General features: G+C 51.5%; 2 protein-coding genes across 8 annotated transcripts in view; one reads left to right on the plus strand and one right to left on the minus strand.

Moving 5' to 3' along the window:
* Positions 1-14,050, plus strand: part of EDRF1 (erythroid differentiation regulatory factor 1) — a 46,602-nt gene extending 32,552 nt beyond the window's left edge. For 3 of the 7 annotated variants that reach the window (XM_058698072.1, XM_058698077.1, XM_058698075.1), the window contains one exon: positions 8,261-9,070. In XM_058698072.1, the coding sequence (XP_058554055.1) occupies positions 8,261-8,417 (157 nt within the window). In that variant the 3' untranslated portion in view covers positions 8,418-9,070. Of the gene's footprint in view, positions 1-5,196; positions 5,928-8,260; positions 9,071-13,754 lie in introns of those variants that run through there. The other 4 variants (XM_058698076.1, XM_058698074.1, XM_058698071.1 and 1 more) reach the window with 3 other exon arrangements.
* On the minus strand, positions 10,667-18,977 carry MMP21 (matrix metallopeptidase 21). Its single transcript, XM_058698078.1, has 7 exons — positions 17,631-18,977; positions 16,671-17,181; positions 15,774-15,913; positions 15,432-15,573; positions 13,985-14,242; positions 11,415-11,587; positions 10,667-11,159 (listed from the first exon to the last, which is right to left on the minus strand). Exons 1-7 carry the CDS (start codon positions 17,790-17,792, stop codon positions 10,860-10,862), a joined length of 1,686 nt encoding a protein of 561 aa, XP_058554061.1. The 5' UTR covers positions 17,793-18,977; the 3' UTR covers positions 10,667-10,859.
* Positions 18,978-20,055: the final 1,078 nt, after the last annotated feature.

Genomic DNA, 20,055 nt, shown 5'->3' on the forward strand with positions numbered 1-20,055 from the left:
TCTGTTGTTTCACCAGACTTCTTATATTGGCATTATTAATTTAACTTGGAATTCTAGCAGTGAGTACTAGATGAGGAAGGTAACATAAATAATGTCTTTTCTTATTAATTTTTTTTTAATGTTCATTTATTTTTGAGTGAGAGAGAGTACGAGCAGGGGAGGAGCAGAGAGGGAGACCCAGAACCTGAAGCAGGCTCCAGGCTCTGAGCTGTCAGCACAGAGCCCCGACGCGGGGCTGAAATCCACAGACTGGACTGTGAGATCATGACCTGAGCCGATGTCGGACACTTAACCGACTGAGCCACTCAGGTGCCCCAATAATGTCTTTCCTTTTAAAATATACATACAATCTGGCCATATTACAAAATTTGGAAAATAAGGGGAAAAAATCATTCATCTTAACACATACGTTGTCAGTTATCTCATGCATGTTTTACCAATTTATAATCTTCAGATACAGGTAATTTTTGTCTCTATATTTTTTTATTATTATTTTTTTAATGTTTATTTGTCCTTGAGAGAGAGGCAGCAGGTGAACAGGGGAGGGGCAGAGAGAAAGGGAGACAGAGAATATGAAGCAGACTCCAGGCTCTGAGCTGTCAGCACAGAGCCCATCTATATTTGTTTTAATTTATACATAGTAAAATTTACTTTTTTGTGGCATACAGTTCTTCAGGCTTTAACAAACACTTAGAGAACTGTGTCTCTTGCCAAAATCACCATCCGGTACCGCTCTGTCACTTCAAGAATTCTCTTTTGCTGCCTCTTTGTGGTCAGCCCCAGGATTTCAGGGAGAAAGCGTGCTGTCTTTTACCATTAAGTGTAGCATCAGCTGTGGGTTTTTTTATAAATGCCCTTAATCAGGTTGCGAATGTTCTGGGGTGCCTGGATGGTTCAATGAATTAAGCGTCTGACCCTTGGTTTCAGCTCAGGTCATGTGATCTCACAGTTTTGTGAGTTTGAGCCCCGTGTTGGGCTCTGCTCTAGCTGGTGGCACGGAGCCTGCTTGGGATTCTCTCTCACTGCCCCCCACCCTGCCCTTTGCCCCTCCCCCACTCACACTGTCTCTGTCTCAAATAAACTTAAAAAAATTTTTTTTAAGTTGAGAATGTTCCTCTCTGTTCCTAACTTTTATCATTAGTGGATGTTGAATTTTTGTTAGATGCTTCTGGTCTAAGCATTGAAATGACCACATTGTTTTCCTTCTTCAGTGTGTTAATGTGGGGCTCATTGAGAGTTGTTTTTTTTTTTTTTAAGGTTAAAGCAGCTTTGCATCCCTGATATACACTACACTTTGTTGGGATTTATCATTCTTCTTAATATCCCTGGGGTTTCGTGTACTAATATTTGATTTTTGTGTGTGTTTGTGGGGATGATTCTCTCCTGTTAGTGGTTTTGTCTGCTTTTGGGAGTAGAGCCTGCTGGCCTCATGAAATCAGTGTGCCCGTGTTTCCTCATCTGATTTTTAGAAGTGTAGAACTATTTCTTCCCTAAAGCTTTGTTAGAATTTACCAGTGAAAGGGTCTTAACCTAGAGTTGGCTTTATTGAAAATTTTTCACAAAGAGTTTAGCTTTTCATAGATAAAATTTTCTGAGTGAATGAAAGTCTTTGTTTGTTATCAGATGTATAGGTTCACAGTATTCACTTATTATCCTGGTAATGTCTAAAGGTGTTTGTAGTGGTAGCTTTTTTTCATTCCTGATACTGGCAACTTTGATCTTTTTTTTTCCGCCCCTTGGTCAGTTTGGTTAGGAATTCATTGGTTGTATTGATTTTTTTTTTTTTTTTTAATTTTTTTCTAATGTTTATTTTTTTTTAATTTTTTTTTCCAACGTTTTTTATTTATTTTTGGGACAGAGAGAGACAGAGCATGAACGGGGGAGGGGCAGAGAGAGAGGGAGACACAGAATCGGAAACAGGCTCCAGGCTCCGAGCCATCAGCCCAGAGCCCGACGCGGGGCTCGAACTCACGGACCGCGAGATCGTGACCTGGCCGAAGTCGGACACTTAACCGACTGCGCCACCCAGGCGCCCCAATGTTTGTTTATTTTTGACAGAGCATGAGAGGGGGAGGGGCAGAGGGAGAGGGAGACACAGAAACAGAAGCAGGCTCCAGGCTCTGAGCTGTCAGGACACAGCCCAATGCCGGGCTCAAACTCACAGACTGTGAGATCATGACCTGAGCCGAAGTTGGACGCTCAACTGACTGAGCCACTCAGGCGCCCCTCCCCCAGCAGTTTGAACCTGTTGTTCCTGGGTGCCTTGTGATGGTTTCTTCCCTCTTCGGTGTTTTTATTTCTCCTGCTCCATTGTCTCCTGTTTCTCCATGGTTCCAGCTGTTCCTGTGCTAGACTGATCTTCTGCATAGCTGTTATGAGTTCCCTTGCCTTTGCACCCTTTTTCGGGGCAGCAAGGGTTCAGTGTGATTTCTATTAACCTATCTTCAGGTTCGCTGATTCTTGATTTTAGTCGCTTACAGTTGAACTTGTTGAAGGCATTCTGTTTACTGTGCTCATTTCTGCTATTCTTACTGGGTTCTTTGTGTGCGTTCCACCTCTCTGCTGAAGCTAGCCAGTCTGTTCTTACGTATTGTCCATGTTTTCCATTTGAGCCTTTTGACATAGTGATCCCTGTCCTTCTAAATCCCCTGTCGGAGAGCTCCAGCACCCGTGTCATCTGAGTCTGGTTCTGTCTTACACGTGTGGCTTCCTTGCCTTTCTACATCTCTTGCTCGTGGGAACCTGGACATCTTAGACTGAGGGGCATCATTTTCATCTCTCAGGACTTTTTACACCTTTAGGAAGGGGGGTTGAGTTCAGTTTCCTAGTCTGGAGCTGAGCTGTGATTGAGATATTTTTTTGTCACTGCGGTTACTTTTTCACGAATCGCAGGCTTCAAGTCCTCGAGCAGTGCCTGGGCTTAGTGTGGAGGGGGTCTCCTGACATCTTTCTTCCCGTCTACTCCACCTTTCGCTTTAGCATTTCCATGAGGAAGGTGTGTGGCACTTCAGAGAGGCTCTGTCTGCACCCTCTTAGCTCTAGTCCGGAGTCCATGTTCCGTTCCTACTTGTCCTTCGGGGTGCGTCTAGTCTGTTGTGGCGGGAAGGGCGTTGGCCAGGCCTTCTCCTTTAGTTTGGGTAAGCCTCTCTTAGGCAGAAACTGGGTCTCTGAGTCTCCGCGTTGGGCCTCACAGTGCCCCTGCCCCAGGGGAAGAGTGTGCCCCCCCCCCCCATTCACTGCTCTGTCTGCATCGACTCTCACCAGTGCCCAAAGGCTGACATGCCTTGTTGCCCTCCTCTCCCTCCTACCCGCTCCGACTCCACCCTGCAGATTAAGGCTTGCTTTTTTTTTTTTTTTTGCAACTTGATTTTATTTTATTTTTTTAAATTTTTTAATGTTTATTTTTGAGACAGAGCATGAACGGGGGAGGGTCAGAGAGAGAGGGAGACACAGAATCTGAAACAGGCTCCAGGCTCTGAGCGGTCAGCACAGAGCCCGACGCGGGGCTCGAACTCACGGACCGCGAGATTGTGACCTGAGCTGAAGTCAGCCGCTTAACCGACTGAGCCACCCAGGCGCCCCTATTTTTATTTTTTTAATACAATTTATTATCAGATTGGTTTCCATACAACACCCAGTGCTCATCCCAACAAGTGACCTCCTCAATGCCCATCACCCATTTTCCCCTCTCCCCCATCCCCCATCAACCCTGTTTGTTCTCTGTATTTAAGAGTCTCTTATGGTTTGCCTCCCTCCCTCTCTGTAACTTTTTTTTTCCCCTTCCCCTCCCCCATGGTCTTCTCTCAATTTTCTCAGGATCCATATATGAGTGAAAACATATGGTATCTGTCTTTCTCTGCCTGACTTATTTCACTTAGCATAATACCCTCCAGGTCCCTCCATGTTGCTACAAATGGCCAGATTTCATTCTTTCTCATTGCCAAGTAGTATTCCGTATCTTCTCTCTCCATTCGTCAGTTGATGGGCATTTGGGCTCTTTCCATAATTTGGCTATTGTTGGGAGTGCTGCTATAAACATTGGCCATTCCCTGGAGAGGAGGATCTGGGTGGGGTTGCCTGCCCCTCTTGTAGCCGTAGCTGGTCCCGTTGCTCAGCCCACACGAGGGGCCTTTTTTAGGACTCTCACCAGGTTTTTTATGTGAGCATCTGGTGGGGTCCTTGAAGAAAAGCCTATAAGGCCAGGTGACCTCATCCTATACCTGCAGCTCCCAGGGGCCCCACGCTCCCTCACTCGGCCTCTCCCGGCTCGTTCGCTGTTGTAGCTAAATCCTTAGCAGTTTCAGAGTCTGCCGCAGGCCAGGAAGTACTTCTCCCTCTCCCTGTCTGTCCTTAGTCTGCAGCCTCGGTGGCCCAGCAACCGCAACCCTTTGATAGATTCCAGCAGTCCCGAACTCCTGAAGTGGTAGTTTGTCCTGCTGAAGTGGTAGTTTGTCCTGCTTTGTGCTGTTGGGTTTGTCCTAAGGGTGGGAATGATGCTCTAGCTGTCTCCGTTCTGAGCAGAAACCCCTCCAGTAAATGCTTTCAAACAATCCTCTGTGGCCTTAAGGAGAGCGTTTGTGGGGCGGAGCACTCAGCGTCGGGCACCTTCTCCGCCCTGTCCCTGCTTCTCAGCACGGGGTGGTGGTCCGGGCAGCGGTTGGCAGACACCCCACCTTCTGAAGAACCAGAGAGGGAGAAGGCGGAGGGGACCGTGCATGTGGGGACACACGCAGTTGAAAAAGCGCTTTTCCTGTTTAACGGCAGTGGAAATTTTGAAATGTTTTATTGGTTTCCACAAGGTGGCGACATAAATATGTGTGAGAACCACCAGCTCTTTGTGGGTTTTCGCAAATTGGTGGTCTGAGTAATTGGCCAACGGGTGACAGTTCCGTCCTATGGTACCTTTTGTAAACATACCTGTCCTCTCCTCTGTGTGTGGCCTAAGTAGTTTTATTTTAGTGGAGGGTCTTCTGACCCGTCTTCTCAGGTTATTAATATCCTGTCAAAAAAAACCACTTAAAGTTTTTGGGTAGGATGCGTGAAGTCCTCTTGTGCTAACTTGTGTTAATTTTTTCAAAATTTATCGAAGACTGTTAAATGTGGTATTTGTGTGCATACAGTTAATATGTTGATAGGGCTCCAAAACAGACTGGTTCCTGAGTCAGTGTGTCTCTTGTGTGTCACTGGCCGGCACAGGAGATACACGTGACTTTATCGCTAGGAGGGAGACCTGTGCTGTGGCCCTGCTACCTCACCAGGAGTCCGGGAGCATTTCTGTCTGGAGTAAAAGGAGATCAGAGCTAGACTTGAAAAGAAAGGAAATGCTAGTAGGTTTCTGTTTTGTTGATTTTTTTCTACTCACCCCACCTGTGCTTCAAAAAAGAAAAAGAAAAACTGAGCTTAGCAGTTAAAAATCTTAATTTTTTGGGGTGTCTGGGTGGCTCAGTTGGTTAAGCGTCGACTCTTGGTTTCGGCTCAGGTCATGATCTCGTGGTTTCATGCCCCACGTTGGCCCCACATTGGCTATACACGGGCAGCACAGAGCCTGCTCAAGATTCTCTCCCTTTCTCTCTGCCCCTCCCTCACTTGCACTGTATCTCTCTCTCAAAATAAATTTAAAAAACTTTTTAAATAAAAAATTTTAATTTTCTTTGAATCCTCTTATGACAGTTTCCTCTTATGACAACCATGTGGTTCTGTTAGAAATGCTTTTTTGGCGGGGGGAGTGGGGCTGGGGCCTGGGTGGCTCAGTCGGTTAAGCGTCTGACTTTGGCTCAGGTCATGATCTCATAGTTCGTGGGTTTGAGCCCTGCATGGAGCTCTGTGCTGGCAGCTCAGATACTGGAGCCTGCTTCGGATTCTCTGTCTCCTTCTCTCTCTACCCCTCCCCTGCTCGTGTTCTCTCTCAGTCTCTCAAAAATTATGTGTTAAAAAAAAAAAAAAAACAATAGGGGCGCCTGGGTGGCGCAGTCGGTGAAGCGTCCGACTTCAGCCAGGTCACGATCTCGCGGTCCGTGAGTTCGAGCCCTGCGTCGGGCTCTGGGCTGACGGCTCAGAGCCTGGAGCCTGTTTCCGATTCTGTGTCTCCCTCTCTCTCTGTCCCTCCCCCGTTTATGCTCTGTCTCTCTCTGTCCCAAAAATAAATAAAAAACGTTGAAAAAAAAAACAATAAAAATGCTTTTTTTTTTTTTTTTTTTTTATGTTTGAGAGAGAGCGTTTATGTGAGTGGGGGTGGGGCAGAGAGGGAGACACAGAATCTGAAGCAGGCTCCAGGCTGTGAGCTGTTGGCACAGAGCCTGACACCGGCTCAAACTCACGAAACTCCAGATCATGACCCGAACTGAAGTTGGACGCTTAACTGAGCCACCCAGGTGCCCCTATAGAAATGCTTGTTTTGTGTATTGGGTTGTGCTTTTTCTTTTTGGATTAAGAACTTATTTACCCTTGTACTGTAGTTTTAATACTCATTACTTTAGCAGATTGGAGCCTCTTGACCTTTTGGTGGCTTTGGTGGCTTGACCTTTTGGTGGCTAGAATTGAAAACTATGAAAAATTAATCTTTGAGGGTTTGGGAAGCTCTTGACCATGGTGCAGAGGGCAGATCTTTTAGATTTATGGGCTGTGCCTGGCCAGGTATGTACATTTTATATTTTGTTAATATTAGGGGCACCTGGGTGGCCCAGTTGGTTAAGGGTTCGATTCTTGGTTTCAACTCAGATCATGATCTCACAGTTCATGGGTTCGAGCTCTGCATTGGGCTCTCACTGATAGTGAAGAGCCTGCTCGGGATTCTCTCTCTCTGCCCCTCCCTTACTTGCATGCATGCATATACTGTCTCAAAATGAATAACTGAAAACTTTTTTAAAAATGGCATATATATATATATACATATATATATATATATATATATATATACATATATATATAGCAAATAATATATATGCATATGTATTAAAATTATTAAAAAGGAAAACAGAGATGTTAGCTGCCTTTGGAAGAAAGATAAGCTTTTGAAATGTTGGGGCCCTTCTTGTCAGAGTTCATGGTTCAGTGAGACTATTGATGAGAGTTGATTAAGGATGGGAATCATTTGTAGAAATTGGATGATGATTTAAGATTCAGAATTAGGATCAGAACAAATCTCAGAGGGTTTTAAATATATGATCCCAGCAGCCATCTATTATCTTTAGGCACTCAGCTAAAGTGTGGCATCATTGTCCATGAAGAATTAATTTTTGGAGCACTGGTTCTGATTAAGTACTGTTGCCTTGATTTGTCAGAAAGGAGTTAAAATTTTGTTTCTAATGTTTTATATTTGAGAGAGAGCATGAGCAGGGGAGGGGCATAGAGAGGGAGACAGAGAATCGGAAGCAGGCCCCAGGCTCCGAGCCGTCAGCACAGAGCCCGACGAGGGGCTCGAACTCATGGACTGCAAGATCATGACCTGACCCGAAGTCGGACGCTTAACCGACTGAGCCACCCAGGTGCCCCCAGAAAGGAGTTTAAATTTCTTGTAAGATTATCGGAGGTTTTGCAAATGTCAACCCCAGCCCAGAACTAAAACCTAGCCATCTTAGGCCCAGACTGTACATAGTGAATGCATTTTAAAACAGTCGCTTTACTGTGCCATGGGTGGTTTTGAGAGGAAGAGAGATTTTCCCGATTAAAGAAGTTGGAATAAGAGGGAGAAGAGAAATGAGGTTCTACAGAGGGTTCTCCAGGGAAGACCTCCCCACAGTCGCGTTAGATGTGTGCTCGTTAACAGGGCTGAGGGGTGTCAGGCTCAGCACGGAGGAGGGAGGAAATCCTGGGTAGCTTTCCAAGCCCCAGGCTGCCCCAGGCTGGATTTTCGTCATAGCGTATCATCGGACATGCTGTTTTCTTCTTGTTTAATGCACTCCCCCCTCCGCCCCCCCCCCCGCCCCCCTCCCCCGCTACCTCAGTAGACCGAAGATGCCATGAGCACGGGGACTCTGCTTGGTGGGTCTTGTTCACGGCCACGAGCAGTTCCCGGTACATAGTAGGCACTCAGATATTTGTGAAGAGAATGAACCTTGGTTTTAATTGACGTATTGAAGTAAATATCTAAAAACGGGCCTGGGAACAGTGACTGCGAGAAGGTAAGCACGGAATAGGCCTTAACGGACCACCTGCTTCCCTGTGGGCAGTGACGGTCGGGGACTGCTTATTTGGGTTTCGTTCTGGATCGTCGGTGGACCTCACTGTGCACTTCTGTTTTGTTTTTGTTTTAACGCGGCAGTAATACTGAAGAGGATGTAGTCCTCAAAACCAACAAGCAGATTTACTCCCAGCTTTTGAGAGCTACCGCTAACAGAAACTCCACTCTTCTGGAAAGGATCGACGTCCTCATCCAGTTGCTGGATCAGCTTGCTCGCGGCGGCAGTGGCGGCCAGTGACTCGGCCTGAAGCTCCGTCCGCAGAGATGCTGTCAGTGCCTTCTGCTCTTGGGGGCCGGTTTGTCCATTCGGTGCTTCGTGTCATTAAATAGGAGGGAAAGACTCCCCTGTCACTAAAGACAGGCACAGCAGTGGAAACACAGTTCTCTTTTCCCGTCGTGGACACATCGTGGTTGAGTTCTTTGCTTCATTTGAAGTGAAGGCAGAACCAGACTGAAAGCCCCCGGCGTTGGTTTTTCAGAGACATACGTGGTGCCTCCGTGTTTACACCCTTGCTGTGATGCAGCTGCACTTGTAAACAGGTTTCAAGTCTGTTGGGCTCCATGGGTTTAAGATAGAATTATTTTGGATGATGTTTACTGTGGTCAGGGGAACTTGGATCCAGATGCCTTTAGTGGTTCAGGTGGGTTCAAGAAACATCCTGTGTCTACGGCACTTCCCGGTCGCACGGAAGGCGGCCCGCCCTCCCCCCGTGTCGCGGGCTCCGCGGTGTTGAGTTCGGGGCGCGCTCTGAGAGCGCCCGCTTCTCTCTGACTGGCTAGGACAGCTGATCGAGGATAGGTACTGCTCCCTCTTTCTTTCATTGTAAACTGGAAACTGTGAATAAGGTAAGAAAACTATTTTGAATAAATAAATTATTTATTTAAAATGTCTGTTATTTTTCCTGAATTTCACATTCTGCACTTTGAGTTTTGATTTGAACTGGTTTAATCAATCTTCCAAAGTGAAGATTAAAACATTAAAAATCTCTGCCATTCACCGCATCGTCACAGAACGGGACGCTGCTTACACCTGTCACGCACGGCTCTCGTCTGGGCGCCCGCGCGAGCTCTGCTTTCTCCGTGCCCACCTCGCGCTGCCTACCTGCCCTGGCACCACAGCCTCCGTTTCAAGGAAACAGAACAGAGATCGGGCAGGCTGTCTCCCGTCGGGTTGACGGCAGGGACGTGTAGACGGGAGCCTGCTCTGCCGCCACGTCCGTCCGGCTGGCCCCGAGTGCGGGCTCACCCCCGACCCTCAGCACCTCCCGCAGCCCCTGCGCCTTGGCCAGTAGCCCTTCCGCTCAGTGGCCGTGCCCTCTGGAGGAATCTGAACCGTACCGGAAAGTTGTCTGGAATAAAGCTGGCCCTTGACAAGGTGCTTTCGCGAAAGTGCGCCGAGCTTTTCAGGTGTTTTCCTTGGCGGTGAGTTGACACCTGTCCCAGCTTGACGGGACTGTCGCTGGCCCTGTCCTTTGTCTACTTCTTTGTTATCTGGTTTGCGTTTCCTTGGGACAGATGTGCATCCGTTCTCAAAAACCACTGAAGGCATTTAAAGTCTTAACTAAGTCGTGAAACAGATGTACAAAAGCAGACATCGTCCGTTGGGACAGCTGTCCCTCCGCTTCCCCTGCGGCGAGTGCTGTCCTCACTGGTCCAGCCCGCACACTTCCCCCGAGAAGATCCAGTTTTGAAGTAAGCTGGCATCAGGATGTCGCGTTCCTGGTCTTGTCTCCTGGCCTCTCCTTGGCTGAACAGCCTTTTAGTCGAGGAATATTCGTTTCTAAGCAAGAAGATGGCAATTCTAGCCGTCTTCACTTGTCGAAACAATAATATGAACGTTCCCTACAGGGGGAGAAAAAAAGTCTGTCTAAATGTTGTAATTTGCTGATTTTAAATGAGTGCTTCTTAAAGTGCTTGAGCTTTGGCTGGTAGGTGGGCAGAATTGTGTTATTTGTGGCCTGGTCATTGAGACGACTTGTCTTTCAGTTAATTTCAGTGCAGGGATGGAGAGAAGGTGCCAGGGCCCTGGGGCTGGAGTCAGAGGCAGGGGTCACCAGCAGCCACTGCGTTGACCCTGCTGGGAAGGACACAACGGTGAGCTTCAGTTTCTAGGACTAGAAATGTGCAAAGTAGTGTGGGCCTTGGCACTCCGACGGAGTTGTGAAGATGGAGAGAAATGTGTGGGGAAACCTTCCATATGCTGTCCGTGAGGGAAACGTAAGTTACCACGCCAGCAAGTGTGGAGCGCAGTAGTGGAGCTTTTCCGTTGAATCCCTAAGTTTTCAGGGCAGTAACACCGCTTCTGTGTTCAGGGAGCCGTATCTCCTTCCGTGATTGGATCCTTTGGCCACGGCTACGTTCCCATCCAGACATGAAATCGGTACAGGGGTGATGGGTGGCAGGAGGACAGGGATGTGTCAGGATTTTTTTTTTTTTTTTTTTTTTAACCTTTCCTAAAAATGTCCTAAAATCATTTGGTAATTTTTTTTTTTTTTTTTTTTTTTTTTTTTTGCCTGTAAAACGGACTTCTAAACCAAGTATTTGAAAAGTTAAGGTAATAGCTTTTTCCACTGGGTTTTAGCCCTATTTGTTTCGGTTACTAAAGATCTGGTTTATTTTTTTTGTAAAAGACCCGACTTTCAGAAGAGAAATCCCTTTCTCCACTTGCCTGTTTTTCTCCTTACATGTTCAGGGTGGAGGCATGGACGTCACAAATGTCAAACCACCTCCCTGAGATGGGCTGCTTTGGAAATAAGCCATTTGAAGGAAGCCAAGGCTGGTGCTGTTTGTCCTTGGCATTAACCACTTTCCAGTACGCATTGCCTTTGAGCAAGAAAACGGAGTTGTGTGCGTAGGAGTAATAGGCTGAATCTATATTTCTGAAAGGATGGTTTTGTGGCTCTATTCCTGGAAATACCTCCGTAATCTTCATTGGATAAGAATCAAGTACTTGATTTCTGTTGACATCAAATGCAAACACCTGCAAAGCAAGTAAGAAAGTGAGACCGGCATTTCTGAAAACCATTGATTTTTAGATTAATTTTAGGAATGAGCTAAGTAAATCTGTAGCTTTGCACCAAATTCTCTGGGCTTGAATTTCTTAATTTTCCACACGATGGGACCCGCCATGGGCATACAGGGCCGAGGCAATTGAGAACAGCTTTTAACAACTTGGCCCTCTGACAAACCTCGGGGGGTGACAGAAGCCACACCAAGCTGGAAAGCCTCTACTCACGAGGGACTCTTTGAAGAAGTAAATTAACTGTTTTCTTCGGTCATAAAAGGCAGTGTCCAGAGGACTTGGAATGCCAGGAAATCCTTCCGAAATCAGTCTGGGGTAGCTTCTCCCTTGTTCATCCTCTGTGTAGGCCTGATCCTTGTCGCTGTCATATCTCCAGTACTGATTTCCTGAGAGCCAAACAAAACACGCTTATATGGCTTATTGCCATTTAATTATGGACGATGACAAAGAGGCCCACTTTGAATCTAGGGCTCCGCCAACCGTGATGTTTCGCCATGACCCCAGAAGAAGGCAGGACCTCAGCATCTGAGTGAAGCCTCCACTCAAGTGAATGATTCTCCAGGTCTTGAATTACTTCTAGATCGGTTCTGGCAATCATTGCCGCTATTAAGATGTTGGTTGCCTTTTGCAGGGCACGCCAGCCCCCTGGTGCTCATCAAAAGCAAAAACAAAATGACAAATCGTACGGTCTTTTTCACATAAGCATCATCTTTTTTTTTCCCCTTCTTCCTATGTAGTCTCATGATCTTCCTTTTACGTGTTAGGATCCCAGGGGTTGCCGTGAATCGTTTTCCCACCATAATAAATATAAGCCCTCTTTTTACAGAAAACAGTCTCGATGCTTATGATCAGGTCTTTTAAAGATTTTAATCTCTACACCCAGGGGGGGATTAAACAACCCCGAGATCAGGAGTCACATGCTCTACCAACTAAGCCAGCCAGGCACGCCAGCTTTTTGTCGGGGTTGTAGAATTCTGCGGTTCGACTACCAACTCGGTTGTACAGATGAGGAAACCGGAGAAGCGCTGAAGCACTTCATCCGGATTCCCGGCCCAGGTGGGACCGGTGCGGCCCGAGACTCCCTTATTCCACCCCAGCGACTCGACCCGCTGTCCTGTGAAGGCACAGCTTGTAATGTTGCTCTGTTTCAGTTCACGATCCAGATGCCTATTTCGTGCTCTGAGACAGCACAGGACTCTTCTGGACTCTCGTTATTAGTTGCTCATCCCGAACCCTGGCACATGGTCGGCATAAAATAGAATAAATCCACTGAGCTAGAGGGTTTTGTGTTCACAACCTACGGCACATCACAGTCAGTTCCGTTCCATAGCAGCCGCCCACGCGAGCTCCCTCTCGCCCTCGGCCCCTGCTTCTACCCCCGTCCCCAAAAGGTTTGCCTTTGAGAGAAAACAGCGACGTTTGTCCAACCAATGGCGCGGTTCACTCTAACTGGAATGTTTGAATTTAAAGTATTCTCGGCCAGTTAAACTTCAGAGGTTTTTTACAGCTCCGAGACTGAAATACACGTGTTATTACAGCAGTCCCCCACGATGACCTAATTCTGTAACGAAGAGTCTTTGTTGCCCGTGGAAGCTCTCGTCCAGGACTTCTCAGGACCCTGAGAGATGTGCTTCCAACTCTGAGAGCCCTGAACTAGACAAGTCCGCCCTGGGCAATTTGTTTCTGTAACTGCACTCCATTCTTCCTTTGTGCGATGTAAAGAAAATTAAGGCCAGATTCATGCACTGGTTTCTTGCGGCAAAATCTGCACGCAGCTTCCTTTGGGTTTGGCTCTTGCCTCTCTGACTCCTGAGCCATTTAAGGCCAGAGGGTCCTATTGCCAGGGCTCAGGCAGACCGAGGGCACACAGCTTACCTCTGGGGCAGTTCGGGGAAGGGAAAGAAAAAGCAGCCACAGAATCTTGTTTGTGCTTAGACTCCGGGCATTTGGTTTGCAAAGAGCCAGCCTCCGTGACACGGGCAGAGGCCCCCGGGCAAGGCGGTCCTGGCCTGTCTTCTCTGCGCATCCGCTGACCCCAGACCCCCGCCTCCGTCTCTGCCTCCCAGCAACACACTGATCCTCCCTGCTCAGAAACTGCCACCGACGCCTCACTGCCTGCTGGCTGAAGTCCAGCCCCCGGCCACGGTGCTCGAGGCTCTCGGGGCTCAGGCTGACCCTGTCTTTCCAACCTAATCTCGTCCCGTGTGAGTGCCCTGCCCCTGAACCCCGTGGGTTCAGCTGTCTGACATCTTTTCCCCTCCCTCTAAAGCCTTGCTTCCGCTTACTGTGTCTTACACCCCACCCCCCACCCCCGTCCACACTTCCCCCATCACACCCCCACTGTCCCAGCGGGGCTCCCGGGGTCCCACATGGCCTCCGGGTCTGGGTCCAAAGCCCTGACTTCTGGGTGGCTCCAGCCTCTGGTTCCAGGTGGCCGTGGTCACCTTATCTGCTCTCCTTCACCACAGACTTCTAGCGGGGGGCTTCTAAGGGTCCTCCTCTCCGGAGGAAGAGTTAGCTAAAACTGCTTTCGGGGGGGGCCCTTTCTTACAGGTCTCGGGCAACCACCTCTGCCTGGCACAGCCGGTTCACTCATTCATTTGTTCATGTGACGCATTCGGCGCCTTCATACCCTGTGCTCAGAGCTTACAGTCCGGTGGGACAAGCCAGTCAGGTGAGTCATTGCAAGAGCACTCGAAGATTCCCTGGCATGGGGCTCGAAGCCCTCGTTCCGAGTGCGCCTGTGTGATACAAGAAATCGAGCCATCCGGGAGAACCTCTACCTTTAAAGAAATAGCGTTCGTCTCTTCTCCACGTCCAGAGGTGGACAAAAGCGTCTATGTTTTGTGTTGGGATTCCGCGCCAGCCACTGAGGATTTGGATGGGATCCCCGTAGCGTGTCCGGCTGTTTCGATTTTCGTAAAGCCAGTACCAGCCGCTGCGGAAGAAATACGTGCTAAACCTCATCATCACTGCGCCGTATTGGTTTCTCTCTTTGCGAATCCAGTCAAATGCGGTATCAAACGATCCTTCACATGAACCTTCGAAAAAAAAAAAAAGTCCCTTGTCACCCCTGGCAAAAACCAACTGTTGCTACTTTCACGTGTGATTCAAATAGAGATCATTACAAAGCTGGAGTTTTCGATTAAACTTTTTTTTTTTTAGTGTTTATTTTTCAGAGAGAAAGAGCGCGAGAGGGGGAGGAGCAGAGAGAGAGGGAGACACAGAATCCGAAGCAGGCTCCAGGCTCCGAGCTGTCAGCACAGAGCCCGACGCGGGGCTCGAACCCACGAACCGCGAGATCGTGACCTGAGCTGACGCTGGACGCTTGACTGACTGAGCCAACCAAGCGCCCGTCTCTTCAGCGGTCTTAAAGCCAGACGCCACACAAGGCTGGAAGTAGGCCTGCCCGGAGGTGGGGGGGAGGGGGGCCTGCAGCACTGCTGGCTCCCGTGGGCCGTTCCCGCTCATCTTGGTTCTCTCAGAGGTTCTCTTAGAGGCGCTCCCGGGCCTCTAAGTGTCTCCATGCGGATGCTGGTCATGTGATCACCTTCACCACAGCTGATGCCTCCTGATGGCTGGCCTGACCTCATTAGAGGCAAGAAGCTTGGTTCTGGGCACACACCAGAGTAAGACTGCCTCTGAGGGAAACACGTGCCGTCCTGGCACCGCTTACTCTCCCCGGAGGCCCAGGGCCAAGAACATAGGGTCCGAGTGGAACATAAGGGGGGTGGTCTCTGTGTTCCGTGGAAAAGGGGAGGGCAGCTCGCTTTCCCTTCAGCCTCCAGGCTAAGCCATTAGTCACTTCAGTTAACTAACCATTCACACCTTAGCCTGAACAATTAGAGATGGAAGTTGATCCTCCCTGCTCTTTGCTTTGGGATGGCGGGAACCTTCTCCCTGGGGCACCTTCTCCCTGGGGCTTCCGGGATCTGTAGCTCCGGGGGGAGGGGGGAGGCCACCCCTTGGGCGGCCCAGTGCTGTTTGGAAAACCGCCAAGCCCTGCTCCTTCCTCCCAGAGATGTGATGTAGCACGTGAAGCAGAGGCCACAGGAGGGAATATCCATGCCGGTGGCCACCTGCATCCCAGAGCTAGAAGGCAGCTACTGCTGGCTGCTCCTGGAGTCGTACTGTTCCGTGCTCTTGGGGGGCCCGGCCTCCCGATAGGGAGCGGGGTCCTGTTGAGTGTCCTCTGGGAGGTCTGAGGATGATCTCCCAGAACAGTCTTACCGTACAGCTTCTGAATGGCTTTTCTGTCCGACCAGTCCAGCTCAAACGCAGGCTCCTGGGGAGTATAATTTGGCCGCATTATGGATCCTGTCCTGTACGTGTGAGGCAGGCCGAGTACGTGGCCAATTTCATGGACGGCCACCTAGAAGGGGACACAAACCACGGGTGCAGTGCCGACCGTGGGCGTCCGAGCGCCTGCCAGCGGCGGGCCTCGCCAAGGGGAAGGGGGACGATGGTGAAAATCGGGGAACCTTCCCAGAAGGCTGTCCGCTCTTCCCTGAACTCCAGCCCACCCTGCACCGCCCTCTGCCCGGTCACTCCCCGTGGCCCGAGACCACTTGCTTTGAGAAGGCTGATGCCCGCATCACTGCTGGGAGGTGTGAAGTGCTCATCATCGTCAAAGTGGATGTCGCCCAGGCGCCAGGCATGTGCAAACTCCTGCCCGCTGCCATCAAAAACCCGGGGACAGCCCAGGTGCCGGCCTGGCAAGGGGACAGGGAGCACAGACACGTTCCCCAAAACGGTCACGGCCTCGAGGAGCTTGTAGTCCAGGAGCGGAAGCCACAACTCGCCTGCGCCACAGCGTTTTGAAGTCTTAACACTAAACACGCAGACTCTGTGGGAGCCCAGAGAAGGGTGCGGGGCATGGGGGTGCTATCAAAAGGCAAGATCTGAGTTGGATCCTAACAGCTGACGGGTCAGGACAGGAAGAAGGTGCAGCCCAATGATCACGTCCCCTTGCACGAATGCTGGGGACTTCTCACAGCAGGGAGTCAAGGGAGTCAGCAGGGCAGCCCCTAGCACCCCTCGATCCCAGCAGGGGCGCCTGCAGAGAAGTTACTTCGTCCAAACCCACCTGGCTAGGAGGGGTCAGTGCCCTGGCTCGTACCCTGCTGAGCTCGCTCCCTGCGGCAATGCTCACTGGGCTGACCTGCTCCAAGACCAGCAGTGAGGGGCCTTCACTGATGTCCCTATGTGACTCCCCCGCCCCCCCCGTCCTGTGCAGGGTGGCGTGCCCGCACCCTTCCCGGTGAGCTGTACTGAAGCGCCTACACAGGGTTTACGACATGACCACGCCGCCGCCAGGGGCCGTCTCGGGACACCCCGGGAGGCAGCGGTCGTGGCACCGCTGGACAGGTGACCAGGGCGGGGCTCCCTATGCTAACCGGGCCCTGCCTACGGCCGTGGGGGCCGGTGACCGGGAGCCCAGGGTTGGCTCGCCGTCTTCGCCCTTCTCACCTCGTCCGAACCCCAGTTTTATGTCCACCGCGGCCCCGGGGGCGGCGAGGTCCTCCCGGAAGTCCAGCGGCGTCACCTCGCTCCACATCCTGAAGGCCAGTCTGAGGATGTGCCGCTGCTCGTCCACGGACAGCTGGCCGCTGGCGCCCTCCCCCAGCAGCCGCCACGTCAGCGTCCTCTTGGCGAAGGCCCGGGTGTCCCCGCGGGGCGCGGCGTCCTCGGGCCGCGGGCTCCGTGGCGGTAGCGGCCGCGCGAAGCGCTTGGGCCGCACCCGGGACGGCGGGGACGCCGGCGGCCGCGTGTCGGGGACGCCGCAGCGCGGCCTGTTCATGGCCGCCAGCGTGGCCGCGTCCAGCCGCCCGCTCGCAGGCAGCGCGTTGACCTTCTGGAACCTGCGCACGGCCTCGGCCAGGGCGGCGGCCCGGGGGCCCGCGGGCGGCGCGGCGGGGCCGGGGGTCCGGGAGCCGGGCCCGGGGGGCGCGTCGGCCCAGCCGTACTTGGACAGGAAGCGCTGCGGAGAGAGGCGGCGAGCGGTGGGGCGCGGGTGTGTGGGGTTTACGGAATCGGCGGGGGGGGGGGGGGGGGGGGGCTGTGTGTCGCTACGCGTGTCTGCAGCCACGGGGCGTGGTCACCCGTGTCGCGCGGCACGGCCAGCCCGTGGTTATGGGTCGTTTGCGGGAGGTCCCCCGCCCCCGACCTGAGGCGGCGTGGGTGTGCCCACGCATGCATGTGTCCAGCTCTGCACGTGTCCTAGTGTGCACGTGCCTGCGTGTGCGCAGGCTTGCACGTGCACGGGTCCGCCTGCGCACGCGCCCCCGTGTGCACCTGCCGGCGTGTGCACGTGCCTGCGTGTGCTAGGGTTCACCTGTGCGCGTGCCCCCGTGCTCACCTGCCTGCGTGTGCTAGGGTTCACCGTGCACGTGGGCACGTGCGTGCGGCTGGTGCCGGGGCTCCTCCTACCTGCGCGGCGAGGGCGTCCGCGATGGGCTGGGCCCGGCGCAGCGGGGGCGGCTCCAGGTCCGAGCGGTCCCGGCTGTGGAACAGCGGCTCCGGCCCGGCGGCCCGGGGGGCAGCGAGCCAGCAGAGCAGCAGGCTCCGACGGAGGATGGAGGCGGCCAGCATGGCCCGGTCTGCGCGCTGCCCTCCGGCTTCCCTCCCGTCTCCCTCCTGCGCCCCGGGCCCCCGGGGATGCTTTTATAAGCAGCACTACCGCTCTGGGGAGCCGTGCGTGTCCGAGGCCTTCGCAGCCAGGTCTGAAGTGTGCCCGCCGGGAGGCCCTGGCCCTGCCGCCCTTTGAAGACCCCAGGAGTGCCCTTCTCGTTGGGGTGAGAATGTTTGCCCCGTCCTCAGGTAATTACATCCTGCCCTGGCAGCCTCGTGTGGATTCCGTTTCTGTGGTGACGCGCTCCCGGGCAGGCTGGCTGCCCCGGTGAGCAGTGGAATGTTCGCGAAGTCCGGGGGTCCTGTCGGTAGAAGTGCAAAACCTGGCCGCCAACCACCTGCTGTCGCTCACTGCACCTGCGGCCTAACTACCTGATCATCAGTTTGCTCACAGCGTGGGTCCTTTCTTTTCTTGGAGGGCCCGGGTTGCAGATCTTGTTTCTCGGATCTTTTCTTGTTCCTTTTTATACAAAGGATGCTTCATCAGTATAGGAAAACGTAAAATTAAAAAGTGCTGAGAATCAAGGAGGAAATCCAGTGATTCAGAGGGTGAACATTTGGTGAACATTCTTGCAGGTACACGTATTGTGTACGTTCACGGGGAAGTACGTGTGTATAGTTTTACGTAAACCGTGTTCTCTATTAGCTAAAACTCGGTGATTCGAATGTCACGGGCAGCTTCGGTGTTCGTGAACGTAGGCGTTTGTCTTCCTAGTCAATGGCTGTGTGGTGTCCTAGTCTGTGGGTCAGGGATTTTTAGACGAGGGTAAACTAGGATCCCTGGAGGTTCTAGAACTGGCCCCTCTCAGTTCACCCTCACAAAGGAGTCTTTTGAAGGAGGGGAAGGGAGGGGGTGGAGGGTGGAGAAGAAAATATTACGCAGGGCCAGGCTCAGCTGCGTGGACCTTGTAACTAGTCACGTCTGGAGAGGCTGGGAGAAGTGAGTAAGGCCCTCCAGGCACTTGGCTGCAGGTGAGAGCTTGGAATGTCAGTGTCAAAGGTCTGAAAACAGCAAGTGTGCAGGTATGTGGGGCTGGCCCTTAGCTACTCCTTCATCAAATCCTCATGACCGTTCTAGGGACAGGGAACCTGGAAATAAACGGGGTGGACCCATTCTTTGCCATCAGGGAACTTTTTTTAATATTTTTTTTTAATACTCATTTATTCTTTTTTTTTTTTTTAATGTTTTTTATTTACTTTTGAGACACACAGAGAGAGAGAGCATGAACGGGGGAGGGTAAGAGAGAGAGGGAGACACAGAATCTGAAACAGGCTCCAGGCTCTGAGCCGTCAGCACAGAGCCCGACGCGGGGCTCGAACACACGGACCGCGAGATCATGACCTGAGCCGAAGTCGGACGCTTAACCAACTGAGCCACCCAGGCGCCCCAATACTCATTTATTCTTGAAAGACAGCACGAGCAGGGGAGGGGCAGAGAGAGAGGGAGACACAGAATCCGAAGCAGGCTCCGGGCTCCGAGCTGTCGGCACAGAGCCCGACGCGGGACCCAAACTCAGGAACCATGAGATCGTGACCTGAGCCGAAGTCGGACGTCAGACACTTAACCGACTGAGCCACCCAGGTGCCCCCATGGAACTTCTATTCTAAGTGGAGGAGACAGACAATAAACCAAACAATGAATGAAAAATTCAAACAGTGACAGGGGCTAACAGTGTAAATCAGAAAAGCGAATGCTTTGGAGGTGGGGAGTCCATATTAAGATGGGCGGGAGAGACCTCTTGTAAAGATGAAATGGAAGCAGTGAAAGAAAAGAGAGACACTGTCACGTGTGACTGGGGATTCATGTGTGGTGTGGGCAAAGGAAAGGACAAGTGCAAAGGCCCTGAGGCAGGATCCGGCGGAGTAGCAGAGGGCCGATGAAGGGTCAATGAGGGGGAAGGGGAAGGGGGAGGGGGAGGTGAGGATGGAAAAGAGAGGGTGGATGGGAAGATGACGAGGGACATGGAGGTCAGGTAAATTGGATTCTACCCTAAGTTCAGTGGAGATCTTTTGAGCAGGAGAGTGACTTTATTGATTCGTTATTTAAAGAATCCTCGTGGGGTGCCTGGTTGGCCCAGAGGACCAGGCGATTCTTGATCTCAGGGTTCAGTTCGAACCTCATGTTGGGTGTAGAGATTACTTAAATAAATAAACTTAAATCCTTCCAGTTGCTCTATGGAAGATAGATAAAAAGGGGTGCAGCCCAGAGGCAGGTGTAGACGGC

The sequence above is a fragment of the Neofelis nebulosa genome, chromosome 13 (genome assembly GCF_028018385.1).
Source record: "Neofelis nebulosa isolate mNeoNeb1 chromosome 13, mNeoNeb1.pri, whole genome shotgun sequence".
Lineage (NCBI taxonomy): Eukaryota > Metazoa > Chordata > Mammalia > Carnivora > Felidae > Neofelis > Neofelis nebulosa.